Consider the following 20724-nt stretch of genomic DNA (forward strand, 5'->3'; position numbering starts at 1 on the left):
TTATATTTAGTATATCTGTGTATTGTGTTTTCTTATGATATTGTGCATATGACACCAGTGGTATAGTAGGAGCTTTGCATGTCTCCTAGTTCAGCCTAAGCTGCTCTGCTATAGCTATCTTCTACCAGCCTAAGCTGCTAGAAACACCTCTTCTACACTAATAAGGGATAACTGGACCTGGTACAGAGTGTAAGTACCCCTTGGTACCCACTACAAGCCAGGCCAGCCTCCTACACGCGCTGACATCACGGGGAGGTGTGGGGGTCAGAGTGGAAGGGGAAGGGCTTCCCCTTCCATCCCTGCCTTGGGGGGGAGGGCGGAAGCACTGTGCCTCAGGACGTAACCCTTACGTCCTGGGCACAGAAGGTGTTATGGGAAGAGCCACAAGAAATGACTCTGATTAGGTAACTGTGAACAATGTGACCAGCGCTCCAATGCCGTTGATTGAGTTCACGCTGTGGTGCCTGTTAGCGCTATGAGCGCCATGAAAGCCATGCAGCACGAAGGGGAGAGACAAAAAAGTAGTTTGCCCAAGCTGAAGTATATGGGCAATCATGCAATAATCCATGTAACGGGCGGTCTGCAAGGTGTGACAAAAATAGCCTCAAGGTGGGACAAACGTAAAGCACATACCAATGATAGCAAGTGATTTTGGAAGGCAAGCCTAAAAGTGAATGAAAGTGATGGGTGTGATATGGGCATGGTTAAAATCCCACAATAAGTCAAAGCGCTTGTGCGCTCGATCTAAAAACACACAGTCCAGCAGAAGCACGTGTTACCTTAATTTTCTCTGAGGACAAAGGTATCAGTAATGACTGCCTTTGAAGCTGAGCGGAGGATGAAAATGGAGTTAGGGATTTTTCTATTTCAGCAGCAGGGGGTTGCTAAACGTTTAAAATGCAGTGTGTGAATTTATGACCTTGGTACTAATTCAGTTTTGTGTTTGTTGTCCTTCTATTTTTAGGCCACCTACATCCTCCTGGCTCTGGCCTGGGTGTTTGTTCCTGTTTATATCTCTTCTGGGGTAAGTAGGTAAATGTTTGGCGAAAGAGCCACACACATGCACGAGAAAATGTAACAAGCAAAAAGCAGGATACAAAAAAAGTTACCCATGTCATTGCTTGATGTACTGCTGGGATTTGTGGTATCAATGAGTAGATTTGCAATTGTAAAATCAAAAGGACGGAGTATTAATGGCAGATAGAGATTCGCAAGTCCTTTGCAGGTCACCTTAGAAGGTGAAAGATCCTGCCCTGCTTCTGTGTATATTAGGCAGTATCACTCCTCTTGATCCTCTCGAACAGGGCTTAATTTGTAAAAAAAAAAAAGAAAAAAAAAAAAAAGTTAATAGTTTTTCTCAAGCACCCGTCGCCTGTGCTGGCAGGGACTACTTAACTGATTACCTTGGTTGCACCTCCTGCCTCTTTCTGCCACCACTCTACACTTCCTCTCTAGCTTACTCTCGCAGGACAGATTTCTCCCTTTGTCACTATTTTCCTATAAGTTTTCGCAATTCTTCATGTTGCCTTTTCTGCCTCTCTCTTGTTCCGGGATAAATTGTGATGATGAAAAATAAGACCCTATCCCCAGAAATGAGCGCCGAAGCACCTGCTCAAATTAAGCACTGTCGAGAGATATATGCTGTCCATCTTAAATTTATATTACATCACAATTAAATTCCAGATTAATGATGTACAAGAATGGCTCATTTCATTTCCATACAGTAATTTATTTCCATACAGTAATTTAAGATAACGTTGTATGTTAGAAGAATGGGCCAGTATTACTACAACTAAAATACCAGGCCATGATGCTTCTTAATTTAAATAATTTCTAAATAAAAAGTGGCCTCTCATATTTTTGAGTGAAGTTTTTAACTTGTACTTTGAAGAAACTACAGGAAATTACTGGACTCCAGGTTGTAACCCCTTCATCGATTCCTAAACCAAACTTCAAACTGTTTAGTATGGTCTATACTCCCAAATGGACTTTGTAGCCAAAAACCGACATCTCAAAACGGTGTTCAGGAAATGGGTTTTGCCCTGTTTGGTTTTGGGTTTGTCTGTGTGAAACAGTTTACATTCTAGGAGATGAATGAAGCATGACGATGCGACAAGTGAATGATATGAAACAAAATATTCAATGTAACTCTGGGAAAAAAGAAACAACACACATTCTTCATGCTAATGATGCTAATGCACAGAAATTGCCACTTGGTGTCCGCCAAGTAGCCACACTTTATGTGTGCCATCTTCAGCCGGTCCTGGACGTTTTAATTCAAGGATGTTTGTACGTATCATGCGAAACTACAAGTCCCCTAAATCAGTGTTCCCCAACCCCCGGGCCGCGGACCGGTGCCGGTCCGTGGATCAATCGGCACCGGGCCGCCCCACTGTAGCGGGCGGTAAATGTTTGATAATTTTTCCGTGGCCCGCTTGTCACACAATGGGACAAGCGGGCCACGGAAAAATTATCAAACATTTACCGGTCCGCGGCGGTAAAAAGGTTGGACAACACTGCCCTAAATGATATATGGCCGTTTGGCAGCAACAATCCCTCAAAGTCCCCTTGCAAAGGACTTTCACTCCACGTTCAAAATACCAAAGCTCACCTTACTTTTTACTTTCAAGCACTCAGAGAAAATTTGTTTACAGTCATAATTTTGAAGATTGGTGCAAGCGCTCCTCAGACCCAGCGCCTTAATATGTAAAGGTGCGATCTGCAAGAAAGAGATGGATGGAATGCTTGCATTAATCTGAGCCAATGGCAATTACTGAGGGTCGTGTCCCAGTCCAGCGTCATTTTGCACACCACGCCACCTCAGTTGGATCCAGCCATATGCAAATCAGTCGTGGCCCTGATCTAGTGGGAACAACCCAGCCTGAAGTCCCAGGTCAGATCCTTCCTGAAGTGTAACACACGGGACCCAGGACAGGTTTCGCCCTTATGAAGGCTCATCAGCCAGATATAGCTTTGTCCTATTGCATATCTGTCCCTCTTAGGGTTTCACACTGACATATACAAAAATGATGGATGGAATGCTTGACTTAATCTCGGCCACTGGCAATTACTTGGGACTTAATCCCAGTCCATCAGTGCTTTGCACACTATGCCACCTAAGTCTTTGCCCTGCTTCAATGGGATTGCATGCACTCTGGTTCAGGGACCCCATGGCCTGGCAGTTCGGGCTTGACTGTTCCCATTGGCTGGGTCCAAACTGAGGTGGCATGGTGTGCAAAAAAGAATAGACTGGGGTGTGGCTTTGAGTAATTACCAGTTGCTGAGATTAATTCAAGCATATCAGCCATCACTTTTTGGATACTTTTTATGTAATGGGGCACACAGTGTCAGTCTGCACTGTGTTGCACATTCAGGCAGTGCACCTAGTGCAGAGTAAAGCTTTTTCTATTTTTCCCTATAATTCACCAGGCGGATATCTCCAACAGACTATGGAGTCTACCTTTGCAAAAGAACAGTGAACATTTACAAAAATGTATTTAAGTTGAAAATAAATATTAATTTTTTTTTATGTTAAATATTCATATAAATTAATTTTATATATTTATGTTAAAGGTAGAACAACATTGAAAAATGCTACAACACTATTAAATTTGTGTTGAATTAGAACTTTAATTAACGTGAATATAATGGATTAATTGAAATGTATATTTCTGAAGTTTAAATTAAAATTATACATTTCCATCTTAAAACAATAACTTTTAATGTGCATTAATAATTAGTTAAATATTATATGGGGAAAAATGTTTATAAACTGTTTTGTTACATAATCATTTATACTCAAAATATGTTATTAAAATGTGTTATAATTAAATAATGCATGTGTGCTATTTTTACATATTTTAACTTTATTTCTTTTATTTATTTATATTCTTTACAATTTTTAATAATAATGTAATTTAATTTACCAATATTTCCTATGGGGTTTTATTTTAAGTCCCTACCTCTGTTATTTTCTATGGAAGGATGTTACAGTACCAGTGGTTGGCCAAGTATGCGTATTACTTTTTTTTTAGTAGTTTCTTACATCAGGGGTTTGTAAATACTAAAAAGAAGCAAACTTACAAGTGTAAACTTACTCAAAAGTGTGAATTACCTTTTGAATCCTCCCCATTGTAGGCAAATGTATCATCTGTGAGGATCCTTATTGACCTAATCGGATAACCTTCCGTTAAATAATCCAATAAAGCATTTTTGTTGGGGCATGCGGACTTGATCACGAATGCAGACAGATGGGGTGGGTGGGAATGAGAAGAGGTACCGTTTTGAAATGAGGTTCTTTAATGCGATTGCTCATAATAGTGAAAACCCATAAATATTATATTATCATTTTGTTCACCTTGCGATGCTCGTGGAATTCCACAGGTGTTTCGCGCGTATTCATTAATTATTAATGTACAGTTTGAACACTTTATGCAACAAGAAACAATACCGCATACAGAAGACAAAACGACACCACAAAATAAACGGGCACCTGTGCAATTCTTTACAGTTTATAAAAGTTAGGGCCATATTTATACTTTTTGGCGCACAACTGCGCCAACGCAGTTGTACGTCAAAAAATGTAACGCCGGCTAACGCCATTCCAAAGCGCCATGCGGGCGCCTTATTTATGGAATGACGTTAGCCGGCGGAGCTGCCTGGTGTGCGTAAAAAAAAATGACTTACACCAGGCAGCGCCGGCGTAGGGGAAAATGGAGCTTGGGCGCCAAAAAATGGGGCAAGTCAGGCTGAGGCAAAATTTTCGCCTCAACCCGATTAGCGCCATTTTTTTTTACTCCCAACCCCCATTGAAATGACTCCTGTCTTAGCAAAGACAGGAGTCATGCCCCCTTGCCCAATGTCCATGCCCAGGGGACTTATGTCCCCTGGGCATGGACATTGGGCATAGTGGCATGTAGGGGGGCACAAATCAGGCCCCCCTATGCCACAAAAAAAAAAAAAAAAAAATACTTACCTGAACTTACCTTAAGTTCCCTGGGATTAGTCCCTCCATCCTTGGGCGTCCTCCTGGGGTGGGCAAGGGTGGCAGGGGGTGTCCCTGGGGGCATGTGAGGGCACCTCTGGGCTCTTCCGAGCCCACAGGTCCCTTAACGCCTGCCCTGACCAGGCGTTAAAAAATGACGCTAAAGCGGCTGGACATAATTTTTTTTGACCCGCCCACTCCCGGGCGTCATTTTTGCCCGGGAGTGTAAATACGGCGCACATGCCTCGGAGTCATTTTTTAGAAGGGAACGCCTACCTTGCATATCATTAACGCAAGGAAGGTGTCCACGCTAAAAAATTATGCAAACTCCAAGATCTTTGGCGCTAGACGGGTCTAACGCCAAAGTATAAATATGGAGTTAGCTTTGCGTCGGATTTGCGTTAAAAAAAACGACGCAATTCCGGCGCAAACAGAGTATAAATATGCCCCTTAAACTCTATTTGATGTTTCTAGGTTAAAAAATATGGCGCAAAGTTCAAAAGGATTCGCCGATGACAGCATAATCGTCATTGCTGTTTGAACCCTAATTAAACCTTCCTTTCTGGTTATTAGATTGTCACCATGCCGGAATATCTGCAGAGGAGATTTGGAGGCGAAAGAATCCAGATGTACCTCTCTGCTCTCTCGCTGCTCCTGTCTGTTTTCACCAAGATATCAGTAAGTAAGCACCAGGTGGCGCTGTTGATTAAGACTTGAGACTCGTGACCGGACCTCTAGCGAGTATGAGAGAAAGACAGAAGAACGTCACATTTTACGTAAACCAGGTCTCTTTAAACACTGTATTGTGCAAGTCGTGAAATTTGCGAAACTATGATGAAGAAATGCAATAAACATGACTCCAAAATGAGGCAGTGACATAATAAAGAAAGGAAATAACAAAGACAAAAACATAAAATAAATTCGGGCAATACATATTATCAAACTAGAAAGGGTTATTTAAAATTTTTATTAAAATCCACCATGCTCTTTGCATAATTTGTGGTGTACAACAAAAATAATGTGCCTGGTTAAAAAGCCACTAAAATGGTCCCATGTGTGTTGTCGCGCAGTGGTAGACACTTTTCAGAGGTTTACTTGTTACCTTTTTGTTGCTGATTCCTGCCGTAAAGTGTTAATTTAGTACTAAGGATCTGAGACCTTTGCCAAGGCGGCGTTTGTTAATGTGTGTTAATCTGACATAATTGTCAAATAATACTTACACCAACTGTACCATACTAACTTGCATAAAGCTGCATTTTCCTGCTGCGTAATTTAGTTACAAACCCTTCCTCTGACCCTGTTCATGGTCCCCTGCTTTCGGCCAGGTTTGTGTCATATAAATAATACATATACACATATATGCATAATAAGGTTCTTCAGTATCACTTTTATTTTCTGCTGCGCAGGGTTGCAGTTCCTGTTAAGGCCAGGGATGTCACCCTAGATTATGGGTTCTTATTTACGGCCAGGGCCAGCGGAATTACAAGATTCTGGCCCTCATTCTGACCCTGGCGGTCCTAAACCGCCAGGGCCGCGGGCAACGGAAGCACCGCCAATAGGCTGGCGGTGCTTCAGTGGCCATTCTGACCGCGGCGGTAAAGCCGCGGTCAGAAAAGGGGATCCGGCGGGATTTCCCCTGGGCCAGAGAATCCTCCATGGCGGCGCTGCTTGCAGCGCCGCCATGAGGATTCCGACCCCCTTCCCGCCATCCTGTTCCTGGCGGTAAAACCCGCCGGGAACAGGATGGCGGAAACGGGTGTCGTGGGGCCCCCTAACAGGGCCCCACAAAGATTTTCACTGTCTGCTATGCAGACAGTGAAAATCGCGACGGGTGCTACTGCACCCGTCGCACCCCTGCAACTCCGCCGGCTCCATTCGGAGCCGGCTTCCTCGTTGCAGGGGCTTTCCCGCTGGGCCGGCGGGCGATCTTCTGGCGATCGCCCGCCGGCCCAGCGGGAAAGTCAAAATGACCCCCGCGGTTCCCGCCGCCCGCCGGGCTCAGAATGAGCCCCTCTGTGTCCCTTTCCACAAATTCATAGATTTGTAACATTTGCCACACAATCAAGCGCCTACTGCATAGTTTGCAGATTTTACCACAAAATGATTTTTTTTCTAGCTCACACGGATCAAAAGTTACTACACAAATCACCACATGCAGGTCTTAGGAGAAGCAGGTCCTTTACAAAGATTAAACAAGATCCCCTTTCAGCCACTGACTGCTGCGTTCAAGTGTGAAACCGGTACTAAGGAGGTGTAACTTGGCCCTGCCAGTATTAATAGGTGTTGATATCTCAAATAAATAATACTGGTATAGATAATGCAGCATTATGCCACATCATTTTCCTTTCCTTGTGAATAATTTAGCCAACGCTGTCGCATAATTTAGACCTCAACTACTGCTTAACTCAGTGGCGGTGATTATGGTTTATGTGGACACAAATTAAAATGTTTGTGGTTATGAATTCTTTATATGGGGTAGTTATTTTGGTGGTCCTTGTTACGGTATTCTGACGCACACTTATTCTGTCAGAGTTTCGATCTGCCTTGGAGGACATGAAGGTTGTAGGTTGACCGTAGGTTGTACATTGTTGAAGAAGGGGTTTCCAGGGGCACTGTGAATCCCTCCTGTCAAGAGGTTGTGGGAACCAGTGTCCGCCGTGATTAGTAGAATACCTTGGTAGTGTGGAGTCTATTCTTTTCGAAGGGTGGGATGGCTCCCATGGAGCTTCAATCGAGGTCCAGGCCATCACTGTCTTACTGGAGGAGCATTCTGGTGGGGTCAGCTCAGGTGAGGGAGGCCTTCTTGGGAAAGATTGCTTTAATCTCTTCCAGGAGGTAGACACACTCTCTAAATACATATTCAAGGGAAATCAACAAGCAATTGGCTTACACCTTGATCGAATTGTCCCCATGCTTTTGAAGCTTGAATTCAAACATGTAAATGGTTCTAAAACTCCTACTGTACTGGATGAGTGATTGAGGCTGCAAAGTGTAACAGTGAGGCCTACAATCAATCATCAATTAGGTATCTCACTCAGGAGAGTAGTCCGAAGAAATACCCCCTACTTTGAACCATGTCACAAATAACACTGAGTGAGCAAGTGAAGTGAGCAAGCCTGGCTTTCATTCAGGGTTGCCCCTTCCCTGCCGAATAAATGCTGACAGAAAAATTGCATGTTTTGTATCTCACTTCATCCATCCATACTTCTGTGTGTATTTTTCCTCTCCTTCCCACCCGTATCCACCCATCTGTTAGAGAAGTTATGTCACTGGCAGCATGGAAAGATGAAGGATGCCTTGGGATGGGAGATCTGTATCCAGGGACCAAGCATCCTTTTCAAATTATTGTTTATGTGCGGGAAGGGACACCTTCCCGCACATAAACAATTATTTCTGGCATTTTGCTTTTATAGAAAAAGCAAAAAACGAGGAATAAAAGTATTCCTCCTTGTTGTGCCATGCTAACGCCACCCCTGGGGGTGGTGTTAGATTTTGGCGCTGCCTCAGGTTTACCAAATATTATAAATCTGAGGCTGTGTCAATATACAATGGGTATTGCTGTGGCACACCCACAGCAACACCCATTGCATGCCCTTCTGACGCAGATAACTGCGTCGTAGGGGCCCATATATACAAGGAGGTGTAACGCCACAAAAGGTGGCATTACACCTCCTTGTAATTATGAGCAGAGGTTAGCGCCACTGGGGCGTCACGTACAGTAAAGCTCCAGTGGCGCTAGGGGCTAATAAATATGCCCCCAAGTTTATAACATTCAAACAGGCCCGTGAGACATTCGAGATAGGAGTGGTGCAGTTCCTGCAGTTCAGCAAATTGGTGCGCATAGTCCAGGAGTCAAGGATCGGCTCCCAGAGACCCTGGCCGCTCTGCCACCCTGGGGATTCTCCTGGCTGGGTGGCAGAGGGAGGAGTCTAGTGTCGCAGCTCTCTACACCACTGAAAAGTGATAGATCCTTAGACCCGTAGCTCGAGATGGCGATGTACCGTCACCACCGACATACGCAGACTGGGAAACGGCTTGCATACAAGTGCTTGAGATGGGGAGTAACGCACATTTCAGCTATCTTCACAGCACATATTGACACCTGCTAGGTTATTAAGCATTTAACTGGTTAAGACCTCAGAATGTCTTTGCTGCAAAGAGCAAAGGGCCACATTACTGGAGGTTAGTAAACTACAGCAATACTTTAGAGGTGGTTCTGCAACTCAAAATGGTGACTTGCATTAGACTAACGGCGACCATACACAGTTCCCAAACCTAAACAAGGTAAAATGCAGCATACATTTGCAACCCTGAGCTTACAGTTATGAAGGAGCGTCGCACCCCTGTCTGAGCCAGCAGCAGAAAAATCAAACGATGCTTGACTATTGTTTTATTTTTCTGGTGCTGGCTCGCAGGGAGGAGCGAGGCTGTACCATGAGAGGTGGGAGGGGGTATGAGGACTCAGTACACCTAAGTGAGCCTGTGTGTTTGGCGGGCCATCTCTGGCCGGCCAAACACACATGCGCACTTAGGTTTCTCCAGCCCGGCTGTGTTTAACAGCCAGGCTGGAGAAACTGCACAGACCAATCCTTGCGCTGCTTTCATGCTAAGTTTAGGATGAAAGAAGCACCAGGATTGCTGGGGATCCTGTGCTGGTGTCCCAGTGAACGCGGGAACACCACATCGACGGAAGAGGAGCGACATACAAGGCTGCAGTGTTTAATTAATTTTTTTATTTTCTCCCCTCCTTGTTAGTACTCCCCTTCTCCTGGGCCTCGCAGCCATGGGACTAAAGAGCTTCAGTAACTTAATCGCTGCATCTGCGTGAGAACAGCAATTGGATGGGTATACTTCACCCTTAGGTGTGAAGTGAACCCTGCAGGGCTCACAATGAAAGACAGAAACACATTGCATCACAATGAACATTGCTCACCTCAGGGATTCTTCCAAAACAAAAATACCAGCCATTTGTTTTTTAAGGGTCTGCAAAGGCCCAGATGTTATACTAAATAGAACTTTAAAAATAGTATGCATTAATTCATAAACTTTCTTTTCTGTCTATCTTCACTTTAACTATTAGCCAGGTATCGTTAATGCATCTCTAGAACACATTTAAAAGTACTTTCCATTTATACCTACTGTTTGAAGTATGTACAGGTGAGGGTTAAAAATACCGGCTTTAGGAAACGTTGCTTCTTTTTTCCTGCCAGGACATTAAAATACCAGTGTTGCTGGTAGGAAAATGGCAGGCGGCAACCCTAATCACCCAAGATGAAGGGAAGCGGCGAAGCACGGATAATGAAGGTGCAGGGCATGTAAAGGGTGCACAACAAAGGAAAGAACTAAGATAGGTGGAGGAGTAATGACAGAGTATGAGTACAGCACAGAGGAGGCAGAGAAACGTAATGGGGGCACAACGGCAGCAAAGGGCAAGAGGCGTGAGTAAACAGGAAGGGGGAGAGGAGCAGAGTATGTGATGGGCCGAATCAGTGAGAGAAAGGAAGAGTCTGGGCAGGGCCGGGGCTAAGCATGGGCAATGTGGACCGCTGCCCAGGGCCCTGCGATAGGGTTGGAAATGTGGAGCCCTGCTTCTGTGTGAAATGCCACACTATCAGTCAACCCACCCGCTCTTCCAGTGGCCCCTCCCCAATCCGAACATATCACAAATGCATTTTTCAAGGGAGGTGTCTTGACCTCCCTCGACCAAGGGTGGGGTGGCATTCCTGGCGGTGCAGGGGTGGGGAAAGGAAAAGAGTGGGTGGCGAAGTAGGCAGCGGTAAATCCAGCGATTGTGTTGGCTCATAACATCAGAAGCGGGGAAGCACCTTGCTTAAAAACCCGCCCTAAAGCCTTGCTTACCTTTTTTTGTTTTGCGTTGCCAGGCAACAGAAAATCCAGCACCTCCAACGGAAGCCAAATTTATCCTAGACAACAATTATTATTATATTACTTTTCACAGAATTGCTTTGAAACCCAAACACTGCTCAAGCTACTAAAGTGAGGGTTCATGGTGATCCTGCTCTCAATGGCTACTAAGGGTCACAACGCTTGAACTCAGATCTTGTGTCATGACCCTGTCCCACTCAGTTTCACAGCATCCACATGCATATTATAATGCTCTTCTCAAGTTCTCCCTCAAACATGTATCTGTGGACTCATCACTAAGGCAAGCACCAACTGGCCATCGCATATCAGGTGCTTGGCTCTTCAGTCAGAACTGCCCGACAGTGCTTGAGTCCAGACCGTCTTGTAAGGGCTCCTGCTGGGAGAGAAACAGAAAAACATACAATTACTACTCGGTTTACAACACACCAAAATCATATTTTATTACAAGGGCACCTGTAACTATGTGATTCTTCTGTATTTTGCACATGATTATGGATTTACTGCACTTGCACGCAACCCACCATCTAGTGCTTAATTTGCAGGATTCGAAAAACTAAGGGGCATATTTATGAGAGCTTTGCTTCATCCTTGTACCACACAGCATGGTACATGTGTGATGCAAACTCCTAAATCAGATCTTTTTAAGCCATGCAAAGCCAAGTTGCGTTACTCTGAATAGCTCCAAAAATCAAGAGTAATGCAAACTGTTGCGTTGCATTGCTCTGTGCAAGGGAAGCGTTCCTTGGCCATTGTGTGGGTGTTCCCACACAAGCTCCCATGGTTTTTGATACATTCATAGATTTCCCAAACCTGGTAAACCTTGGAGTATGCCAAAAAGATAGGCCTCCCCACCAGAGGTAAAACTAGGAGAAATATCTTTATTTATCCTTGTTACTTCCTCTTTCTATGTATCTTTCTATGCATTCTGCAGCACACATAGATAGAGGAATATTTCTCTAAGGATTGTTTGTGTGCAGTAAGGTGCCCCTTCCTGCACAAAACAATCCTGCATGCTACACAGGCACCATTGTACCACGGTGCAAGGGTGCCTGCGCTGGTGCTAGACAGCCCATTGTGCGCCAGCACAGGGAGAAAGGACAGGAATTCACGGTATGAAGTGCTTAATTTGTGCTTGTTGTTTCCGGTGCTGAGCACCGGCACTTATTTTTGCGGGCCGGGGCTTATTCTTCTGCCTCAAGCATTTTCTGCGAGCAAAAGACACATATGGGAAAGACGGAGGAACAGAAAAACGGAAAAGCTTCACAAAGGGAGAAAGTAGAAAGCTGCTAGAATGAGCTGAAGGGCCAGGGAGTGGCTTTCTATGGCTTTATGACGGAAGAGGCCTGAGATGGCTTCAGGATTACGCTGCCTCAGTATTCCGTGTTCGCACATTTAATTGCAGCAGCCGTGTGTTTAGGAGGAGGGCACCAGCATGGTTTGATTTACAAATTAAGCACTGACCGTATGTCTTAAATACGACGCATTCCTGCCCTTTTCCAGTGATGCATTCCAGTGCCGTAAGGTGACTTGCTGTGCTGCACTGCACCGCTTTGCCATAAATATGGACCTAAATGATTTCTACTGCTCACTTCAAAAAGGTATTAAAACAAGTGCCACGTGTGGCGCAGCACAGTGGCTGACCATCTTTTATTAAGCTCTAGTACTAACGAGGTGGAATCCTTGCTAAGACAGTAAAAACATGTTAAAACGACAAAATAGCAATATAATATTTCCACAGAATGTTCCACCTTCAGCCACTAATTTGCTTTTCCTTTAAGCATAATTCAGCTTACCAGGCTGGTTCGCCATTCCAGGACAATTCCAGTGGCCCTGCCTATGACCAAGGAAGACAATTAATTTGTATTTTTCAGGAAGTATGTGGAACTTCACTGGTGGCAGTGGTAGCTGCTTGGCTGGAAGATTATAGTCAGTTTGGCCCTAACTTAAAAAAGATATCCGCCTGGGCAAAATTTCTTTCAATTTCTTTAATGCAGAATTACCAATATAATGTGATTATGTCCGCATGTGTAATTAGTAGAGAAACTCCTACCAAAAGAGCACATTTAGCAGCTCAAGTGACTGCATGAGGTGCTGTTTGTGTTCTGTTGCATTTAGCGCTAGTTTCCTAGCGCAAAATGCATCCTTGCATCCATTTTGGATGCAAGGGTGCATTTTACGCTAAGAAGCTAGTGCTAACTGCCAGGAATAAGTTAGGGAAGTCCTACCCAAAGGCACATTTAGTGAATGCAAGAGGCTGTTCACCCTCGTTATTCATGTTCTGATGCATTTAGTGCCATTTCTTAATCACAAAACGCGTTGCCTTGTCTATTTTGTGTGTGAGGGGCATTTTTGTGCTAGGAAAAAAGTGCTAAATGCAGAATTACTCTTCTTGCACAATTTTGCTTAATCTAATGGAATTTTGGCGTACTTCAGCAGGATTACGCTACACTGTATTACTCGAATTACACCTACCCCTATAAAGGTGCCTTCAATTGTATTGTAAAGGGCATTATCTGAATCAGTGTTTCTACTGCTCCCAGGAGCAGTTCCCTCCAATACTTCTATGGACATGCACAGTGAGTCCACACACAAACTGCTGCCAGTTATGATTCTTCAAATGCAAAAATGAGAAGGTGATGCTTGAAGTAATCTCAGCGATTGGCAATTGATCTGACCACATCCCAATCCATATTTTTTTGTCCACCATGGCACCTCAGTTTGGACCTAGCCATATTCAAATTGGTCTCGACCTTTCTCCTCATGGGAAGAGTCCAGCCGAAGTGCCAGGCCAGGTCCTCCCTGAACCAGAACACCAGCAGCCTAGATGTTATAGCTTGGTTCCAGTGGCACAGTGAGCCTGGGACCCACATCTGGGCATACCTGGCACTCTTAGGGTGGCAAATGCGAAACCAACAAGGTGATGGGTGGAATGCTTAAATTGGGCTCAGCCACTGGCAATCACTGGGCCGCATCCCAATCCATTGTTTTTTTGCCCACCTTGCCACCTCAGTTTGGACCCAGACTTATTCAAATCAGCCTTGACCTGGCTCCTCGTGGAATCTGTCCAGCCTGCACTGCCAGGCCAGGTGCTCCCTGAACCGGAACACTTCAAGAGCCCTACATAGAGCAATAAGCGCTATATAATCATGAATATTAAATACAATATAATACTGGGCTTCTACCACTGAAATGCTTTATTCACCCACAATGAATTTGCAGAGGAGCAAACACCCATGATCTCATCATTGAAGGTCCAGCCAACCCCCATGGTTTAAAGTGAGTCCTAAGGCAAGCAATCCCTTTGTTCTGAAATAGGAATCAGTATGTCCTCTAAACTTAACTACCATAACATATACTCTCTCCTTACTCTGTCGGCTCATTTACATCTGAGTGGTGCGCTTGTGGTGAAATGCATGCAAATGCTGTTCAGTGCTAGGCCAATCTAAGATGAGTGCAGAGTGTTCCTCAGTCTTTTTGTGGGCAGATGTGATCATCTCTTAACTCTGCGGTAACTGACTATGCAGTGTTGTGCACTAGGGATAATAAATCATACAAATGGACAAAGACAAATACCACTTGTGAATGGCATCCCCAATTATTAGCCCAGATGTGTAAATTGGATGGAATACATAGGGAGCAATCTGTACAAATGTTATTTTTGCAGGAGTGATTTTCAGCACATTTTAACTGATTGTGTCCAACATATCTTGTAAATGTCAAGGCACAAAGCAGTATCATCTTCTTCCAGTTCTGTTTCTCCAGTCTTGTGAGCATGTTTTATTCATGCATATTAATGAGCTGGGTCAGTGATGTGTGCCTTGTGCTCTGACGCAAAAAACGGTATCTTTGTGCAGCCACATGTGAATGGTGAGAAATCATGCCACTATGTCTGGGTTGTACTGAGTGCTTAATTTGTAAAATAATAAGTTCTGGGCCCAATGTTTTGCTCAGAAGACCACATCCAGCACTATCAAACATGAGGGTGCTTAATGCCAGGTCTTAAGTCAGTTTCATTGCTCATTAATTTACCCCCAGAAACTCCCTGTCTTTTTATCTCACTCTTGCAGGTTCCTCTTTTCTCCCTTTATCTCTTCTTCTCTGTCTTTCTGTTCCTCTTTTTTTCCAACTTTTCTGTTTTTCTCTCTCTTGTTCTGGGTCAAAGTCTATTGAGATCAAATTAGTGCCTGTCCTCGAAAATGAGTGCTTGTGGACCACCACTTGCAACCACTGGCTCAAATTAAGTATTGGTTGTACTGCACAAGCCAGCTTACATTGACACTCCTGTGTGTTAAGAGGTCATAGAGTGTAATATGGTTGAGGTGTGGAAGACACTGATTTAATACTAGGGCTGGTTCACACATGCCAACACTTCGCTGTGAGCCACAAGCACAGGTCATGCCTCACAATGATTGTGAATTTTGAGGGGTCGTAATGCTGACAGAGTGAATGGCAATGGACACTTAAAACCTCAATGACTTATGATATGGTGCTAATTTACTAATATGTTTTTGTTTGTTAATCCGCATTTTCACATTCTATCACATTACACAGTGCTGGGTTTTCACCTGTAATATACTTCATACAGCTGGACCACCTATTTCTTTAGCTGTGTTTGGGGGGCACTGCCCACACCTCTGATTCATCAACACCTGACAATAGTGCTTTTCTAAATCCAACTGATATTACATGTTCTCCCAGATTGGGTCCTACTGACTCACACAGAATGGACTCTCAATTAAAAGTCACTCTTTTGTTCCAAATAAAAAAAGAAAAAGTGATACTAACAGTTCTCATCTCGATTACCAGATAAAGCCAGTAGGAACATTCAGGAATAACGTGCTCCCCAGACGCTCCTGGATGCTTGAAGGATTGGCACTGTTTCACAGGTTGGAAAAGCAACCGATCCTAAGCAACTGAAAGCAGGGGAAATAAAGATTCCAAAACTTGGCTTAACTTTGGAATGTGCTGCAACTAGTTCTACTCCACTGGAATTACGCAATTTGGGACTACCAAATTCTCCAACATTGGATCTTTTATATATTCATATGCTTGAATCATTTCCTTAGTCAGGCTGGAAATCTCGTTGCATTAAATTAGCAAGAAGAATAGAGGTCATTGGAGACCAATCCTGGATCTCAGATAGCTAAACAAATTCTTGAAGAAGCAGTCTTGCTGTAAGACTACTCTACAGGAGGTCCTCCTGATGATGTAAGAAAGAGGGTTTATGACCTTGGATCTTCAGACTATATAGTTTGAATACTTATTCATCAAAAACATAGAAATTCCTTGGATTTTTGGTAGCGCAACAACACTACCAGATGATGGAAACGTTCCCAAAAAATATTACAGCAGCAACCAGTTAATAATCTTCTACCACCACATAATCCTTTGCCTACTACTCCACCTAGAAACAATCACCATTGCCTTCTCTACCATCAAATGGGCCATCCCTGAGAGAGGTTAAAAGACCACAAGTTCCCCCAATATCTGAGGACATGAATGATAATGACACTGATAACTCCATGTTTTCATGTAGAAGGGGAGGAAGGTGAATTTCCACAAGATGATGCAGGACAAAACAATGTTGTAATAGAAGTATTTATTGTATTGAATTACATTCTTGTTTTGCAAGTGTTAACGCGTCCCTTTATGATAATTTATTACAAATCAGGACTCGTTTTAGGCCAATGAATCTTTTGACCCAGTTGAGAGACACCTTAGGATGAGATAGCTAATCAATATGTCAATCAATACATCAATAATGTCATCAATATTTATCACAACAATGCATTTTACTTTAGTCAGTCATTAATCAGTTCAAGACGCTACCATTACCTTTCAGCCATGAATATTCACACCTTGATTAGTAGAATTTTATGAGTTGTATTCCCTATTAATCACAGTCTATAAGCAGATACGATAATCTCAACACCAAGAAACATAATAGCATAGTCACGATATGGCAACTTTGATAAGATTTCATTAAAGCGAGAATCACAAACATCAGAACATAACATGGCGTGAACATAGATCAAGTTTAGCAGAGTGTTAATATCGCATCAGTTCAACAAAGCATAGTTTTCGGTCGTTTGTCTATTTGCGTCAGTTTCGGTGAACACCTGTCCTAACCACTGATTAGCATTAGCATGTTCGGCTTCATGCAAAACAATTTGGAACACTAATTTGGAAAACATCTATCTAAGGTCTCTGTCAAAAGTAAGCAGTTGGTACCTAGAAAGGAAAAGCAAACAGACAAATCACAATTTCATTGTCATAATTACCCTCCAAAGTTTAGGTCAGCGCACAGGTTCAGTCTTCATCCTCAGGACATCAGTCAATTGGCCATCAGTCAGGATTCAGCTCCGGGGCAAAAGGGCACTTTCCTCATTAGGAGGTAAAGTGTAAAAATTGGACAATCTGAGGGCAAGGATGGTTTTAGTAAAGTATCAAGTCACCAAACAGAGTGACAGAGTTTCTGGATAAAATCAATAGCATTCCCTAACCCACCCAAATGACTCCCCGTGACATGGGTTTTTATCCCTTTTCCATTGTACATTCCCCCAAATTCTATTGGACACTAGTTATACCACACTAACTTTAACCTATCAGAAAGTACATTAGGTAACCCAACTCTTCACCCCATATTATTTTACAAGTCTTTGATTGTTCTTCGTAATTGACGTCTTCAGAGGTGGCACGTCCTGTATGATTTTATCTTTCTGTAATTCTTTGCACATCTTTTGGTCAGCAGTTCCATTGTCTTCACTGGTTTGAATGACCTTGTACATAACATTAATCTACACTGTTTCAATTTACTTTTAACATTTATTCTGCAAACGAGAGAAACTGTGAGAACGGATGTAACATGGTTACATTCGTCTTCTAATTTGAAGAAAAAGAACACTGCAGGGTCATGTCCCTTTGTGAGTCAGCATACTGAAAAATAGAAAAATGCAATTAATATGAGAACCCAGGCAGCTAAGCTTCGGCTCATGCTAACTTAAGGCCTATGAGGATTTCAGTACAGATTCAATAACGCAATCATTAGTATGAACAATTTAAACATAATATAAACATTTTGGTCATTATTATTAGTCTACGTATACATTGGTGGCCACTCCCCGTGGTCACAATTCAAGTGCACGTCTAAGCAAAATTACTATCATTATAGTTTCTTTGCAGCATCATCACACATTGATTCATAAACATTTCATGTTAATATATATATATTATAAAGCTACGCTCTCTCACAAGACTCAACAGACGATGTTTAAAAAATTAATTCTCTATTGGAAAGAGCTGCAAAGAAGTTTGATTTACCAATGAAACCCACTGACCAACAATACTTTCTGTAGAACTTTAAGAAACAGCCACAGACGTCTGTAAGGGCAATACCAAAGATGGCCTTAAACTAATGAAAACTTTGGTCATGGCTTTACTGTGATACCTGATCTGGAGAAGAAGTCTAAATCTCCTGATACCTCTCCAGCATGCCTCACCAGGCATGCTAAGCCAGACTCAGTTATCTCTTCTGCGACCCAAAGAAGGCCCAAATGTCTGATCACACTATATCCATGTCCTCCAGGCAAAGACAGTAAGTACATAGACCATTTCACTCTGATCCTTATTGCTCCATGTCAATGTTGGTAAATAGACCAGCTACAATTGTCAACAGGTCCAGCCATTACTCTGAAAGTACATCCCAAGATTCTTTCCAGACATTACATAGAGATTTTCCATCACAAATCCAAGTTACTGAACTTGACAGCATGGTACCTGACCACCTAGAAGTTGGTCATGTGAATCTCCTGCGAGAATGTAAAAATATTTTGGTGCAGGCTCGAGCTCCAGCAACTGCAAAGACCTACAATGTCAAGTGAAATCATTTCTGTACATGGTGCAGCAATAATGGTCATCATTCACTGAGAATAAAACCTCATCAAATCATTCTGAGTCTAGCGAACAGTGGGCTTAAATACTCTTCAGTCAGGGTCCATCTAGCTGAAATCCTGAGATTTAGGAGAACTGAGTGGTCAGCCTGTTCTTTGCTCTCCCAAAGAATCATAAAACAATTCATGAAAGGACTCTTAAGAGCATTTCCACAGCTTCAACGTCCACCAGTTCCATGGGAACTTAATACTGTCTTCAGTCAATTTGTGCTTCCCCTTTTCAAACCTATACATACGGCACATTTAAAATTTGTCTCATGGAAAATGGCGCTTTCTCTGGCTTCGACATCTGCAAGAAGAGTGGGAGAAATTCAAGCATTCACCATCAAGGAACCGTTTCTTAGGTCCGCAAAGGACAACGTAATCATGCGAACCCATCCTAAGTTTATATCCAAGGTTCCTATTGACTTTCACTTAAATTAACCTGTAATTCATTGATCTTTCTTCCCAAATCCATCTATGGCAGCAGAAAGATAATTAAAGTCATTAGATCTGAGTAGTTGCCTCAGGTTCTACAAAGGAAAAAACATAAGATATACAGAAATCGGACCAGTTATTTGTGTCTTTTGAACAATCACAGCAGGTCTTCCTCTGTCCAAGCAAGGGATAGCTAATTTGCTCTCAGCCTGTATTTCCTTCTATCATGCCTAGGCCAAGCACCTACTGCAGGGAAGAGTGATGGCACATTCTAGCAATAGCATGGCATCAATTGCAGCACTCTATGCTAAGGTGTCCTTGAAAGATATCTGCAGTACAGCCACCTGGAAGAGTTGGCACACTTTCATGAAGCACTATTGCCTAGATGTGGACATGAAAGCTGGTGCAGCAGTTGGACGGGCAGTCCTGAGAAACCAGTTTATAGTAAAGGTGAGCCTGCTTCCCGCTTTTATGATTTACGGTGTATGCTGCCTGCTATTCTGATTCAAGCAGTGGATATAGAAAAGATCCAATGTTAGAGAAGAAATTAGTTACTTACCTGTAACTCTAGTTCCCCAACATTGGTATATTTTATATATTCATATGCGACCCTCCCTCCTTTCTGACCAGAGGCTCATCCAATCTTATTTTCACACCTGTGCTTCAAAATGTTTGCTATGGTGGCCTCTAGGGGGAGTAGGAGAGCTTAAGCTTCCACCTCATTTATTGAAGTTTGGATCTTTCAAAAGAGGTGGATGTGCTACTAAATGTACAATGTTGTTTCAGGCCTATGGCCATTTTACACTGAATACTATATGCTGTATGCTTCACTCTGTTTATAGCTATTTTAATATACGGGTAGTCCCAGCCTGATGACAGGGAATGATCCAAGCCTGTGAATATAAAAAAGATACCAATGTTGGAGAACTGGAGATAACAAATGTTGGAGAACTGGTGTCAATGAATTTCTTATGCTGCAAATTATGCAGCATGAACTGGAAAATAATTCTGTGTAATGTGACATTTTTTAATGAGTATTGCTGCATCATTTGTCCTTTTTGTGATCTGGGTTGACAGAATAGCTGTCCCCTGACCAATATGTGAGAATCACCAGGAGAGAGCGGCTTTGGCTCTGCTCAGATGTTGGGAGTTTAGGAGTATGTTTTGATTGGGCAGAAGTTGTGTGCTGCCACACAAAAAACTGTTTGCCCTCCACACATCAGTGATAATTTGTTTATTTATCCAGCCGCCCAGCTTGAACTTTCAGGGACACAGACATGACATTGTAAAGCTATAAAAATGTCTTACATAAGGTAATTTATAGTATTTTTCTTTGGCAGCAGCACAGTTGGGAGGAGGGCAGCCATTAACCTACTTGTCTTTTTAGTTCTGGCTTGAAACTGTCATCTGACCTTTTAACCTACACCAATATTATTCAGCAGTTCTTTGCTTCCACACAAACACATTTCCATTTCCATAATATCTATT

At 42.9% G+C, this 20724-nt stretch overlaps 1 protein-coding gene across 3 annotated transcripts in view; it reads left to right on the forward strand.

Annotated features, from left to right (window-relative positions):
• SLC5A10 (solute carrier family 5 member 10) overlaps positions 1 to 20724 on the forward strand; it is a 546087-nt gene that overhangs the window by 95545 nt on the left and 429818 nt on the right. For all 3 annotated transcript variants that reach the window (XM_069210113.1, XM_069210111.1, XM_069210112.1), the window contains exons 4-5: positions 965 to 1024; positions 5558 to 5662. In XM_069210113.1, coding sequence (XP_069066214.1) covers positions 965 to 1024; positions 5558 to 5662 — 165 coding nt within the window. The remainder of the gene's footprint in view (positions 1 to 964; positions 1025 to 5557; positions 5663 to 20724) is intronic.

The sequence above is a fragment of the Pleurodeles waltl genome, chromosome 10 (assembly GCF_031143425.1).
Source record: "Pleurodeles waltl isolate 20211129_DDA chromosome 10, aPleWal1.hap1.20221129, whole genome shotgun sequence".
Lineage (NCBI taxonomy): Eukaryota > Metazoa > Chordata > Amphibia > Caudata > Salamandridae > Pleurodeles > Pleurodeles waltl.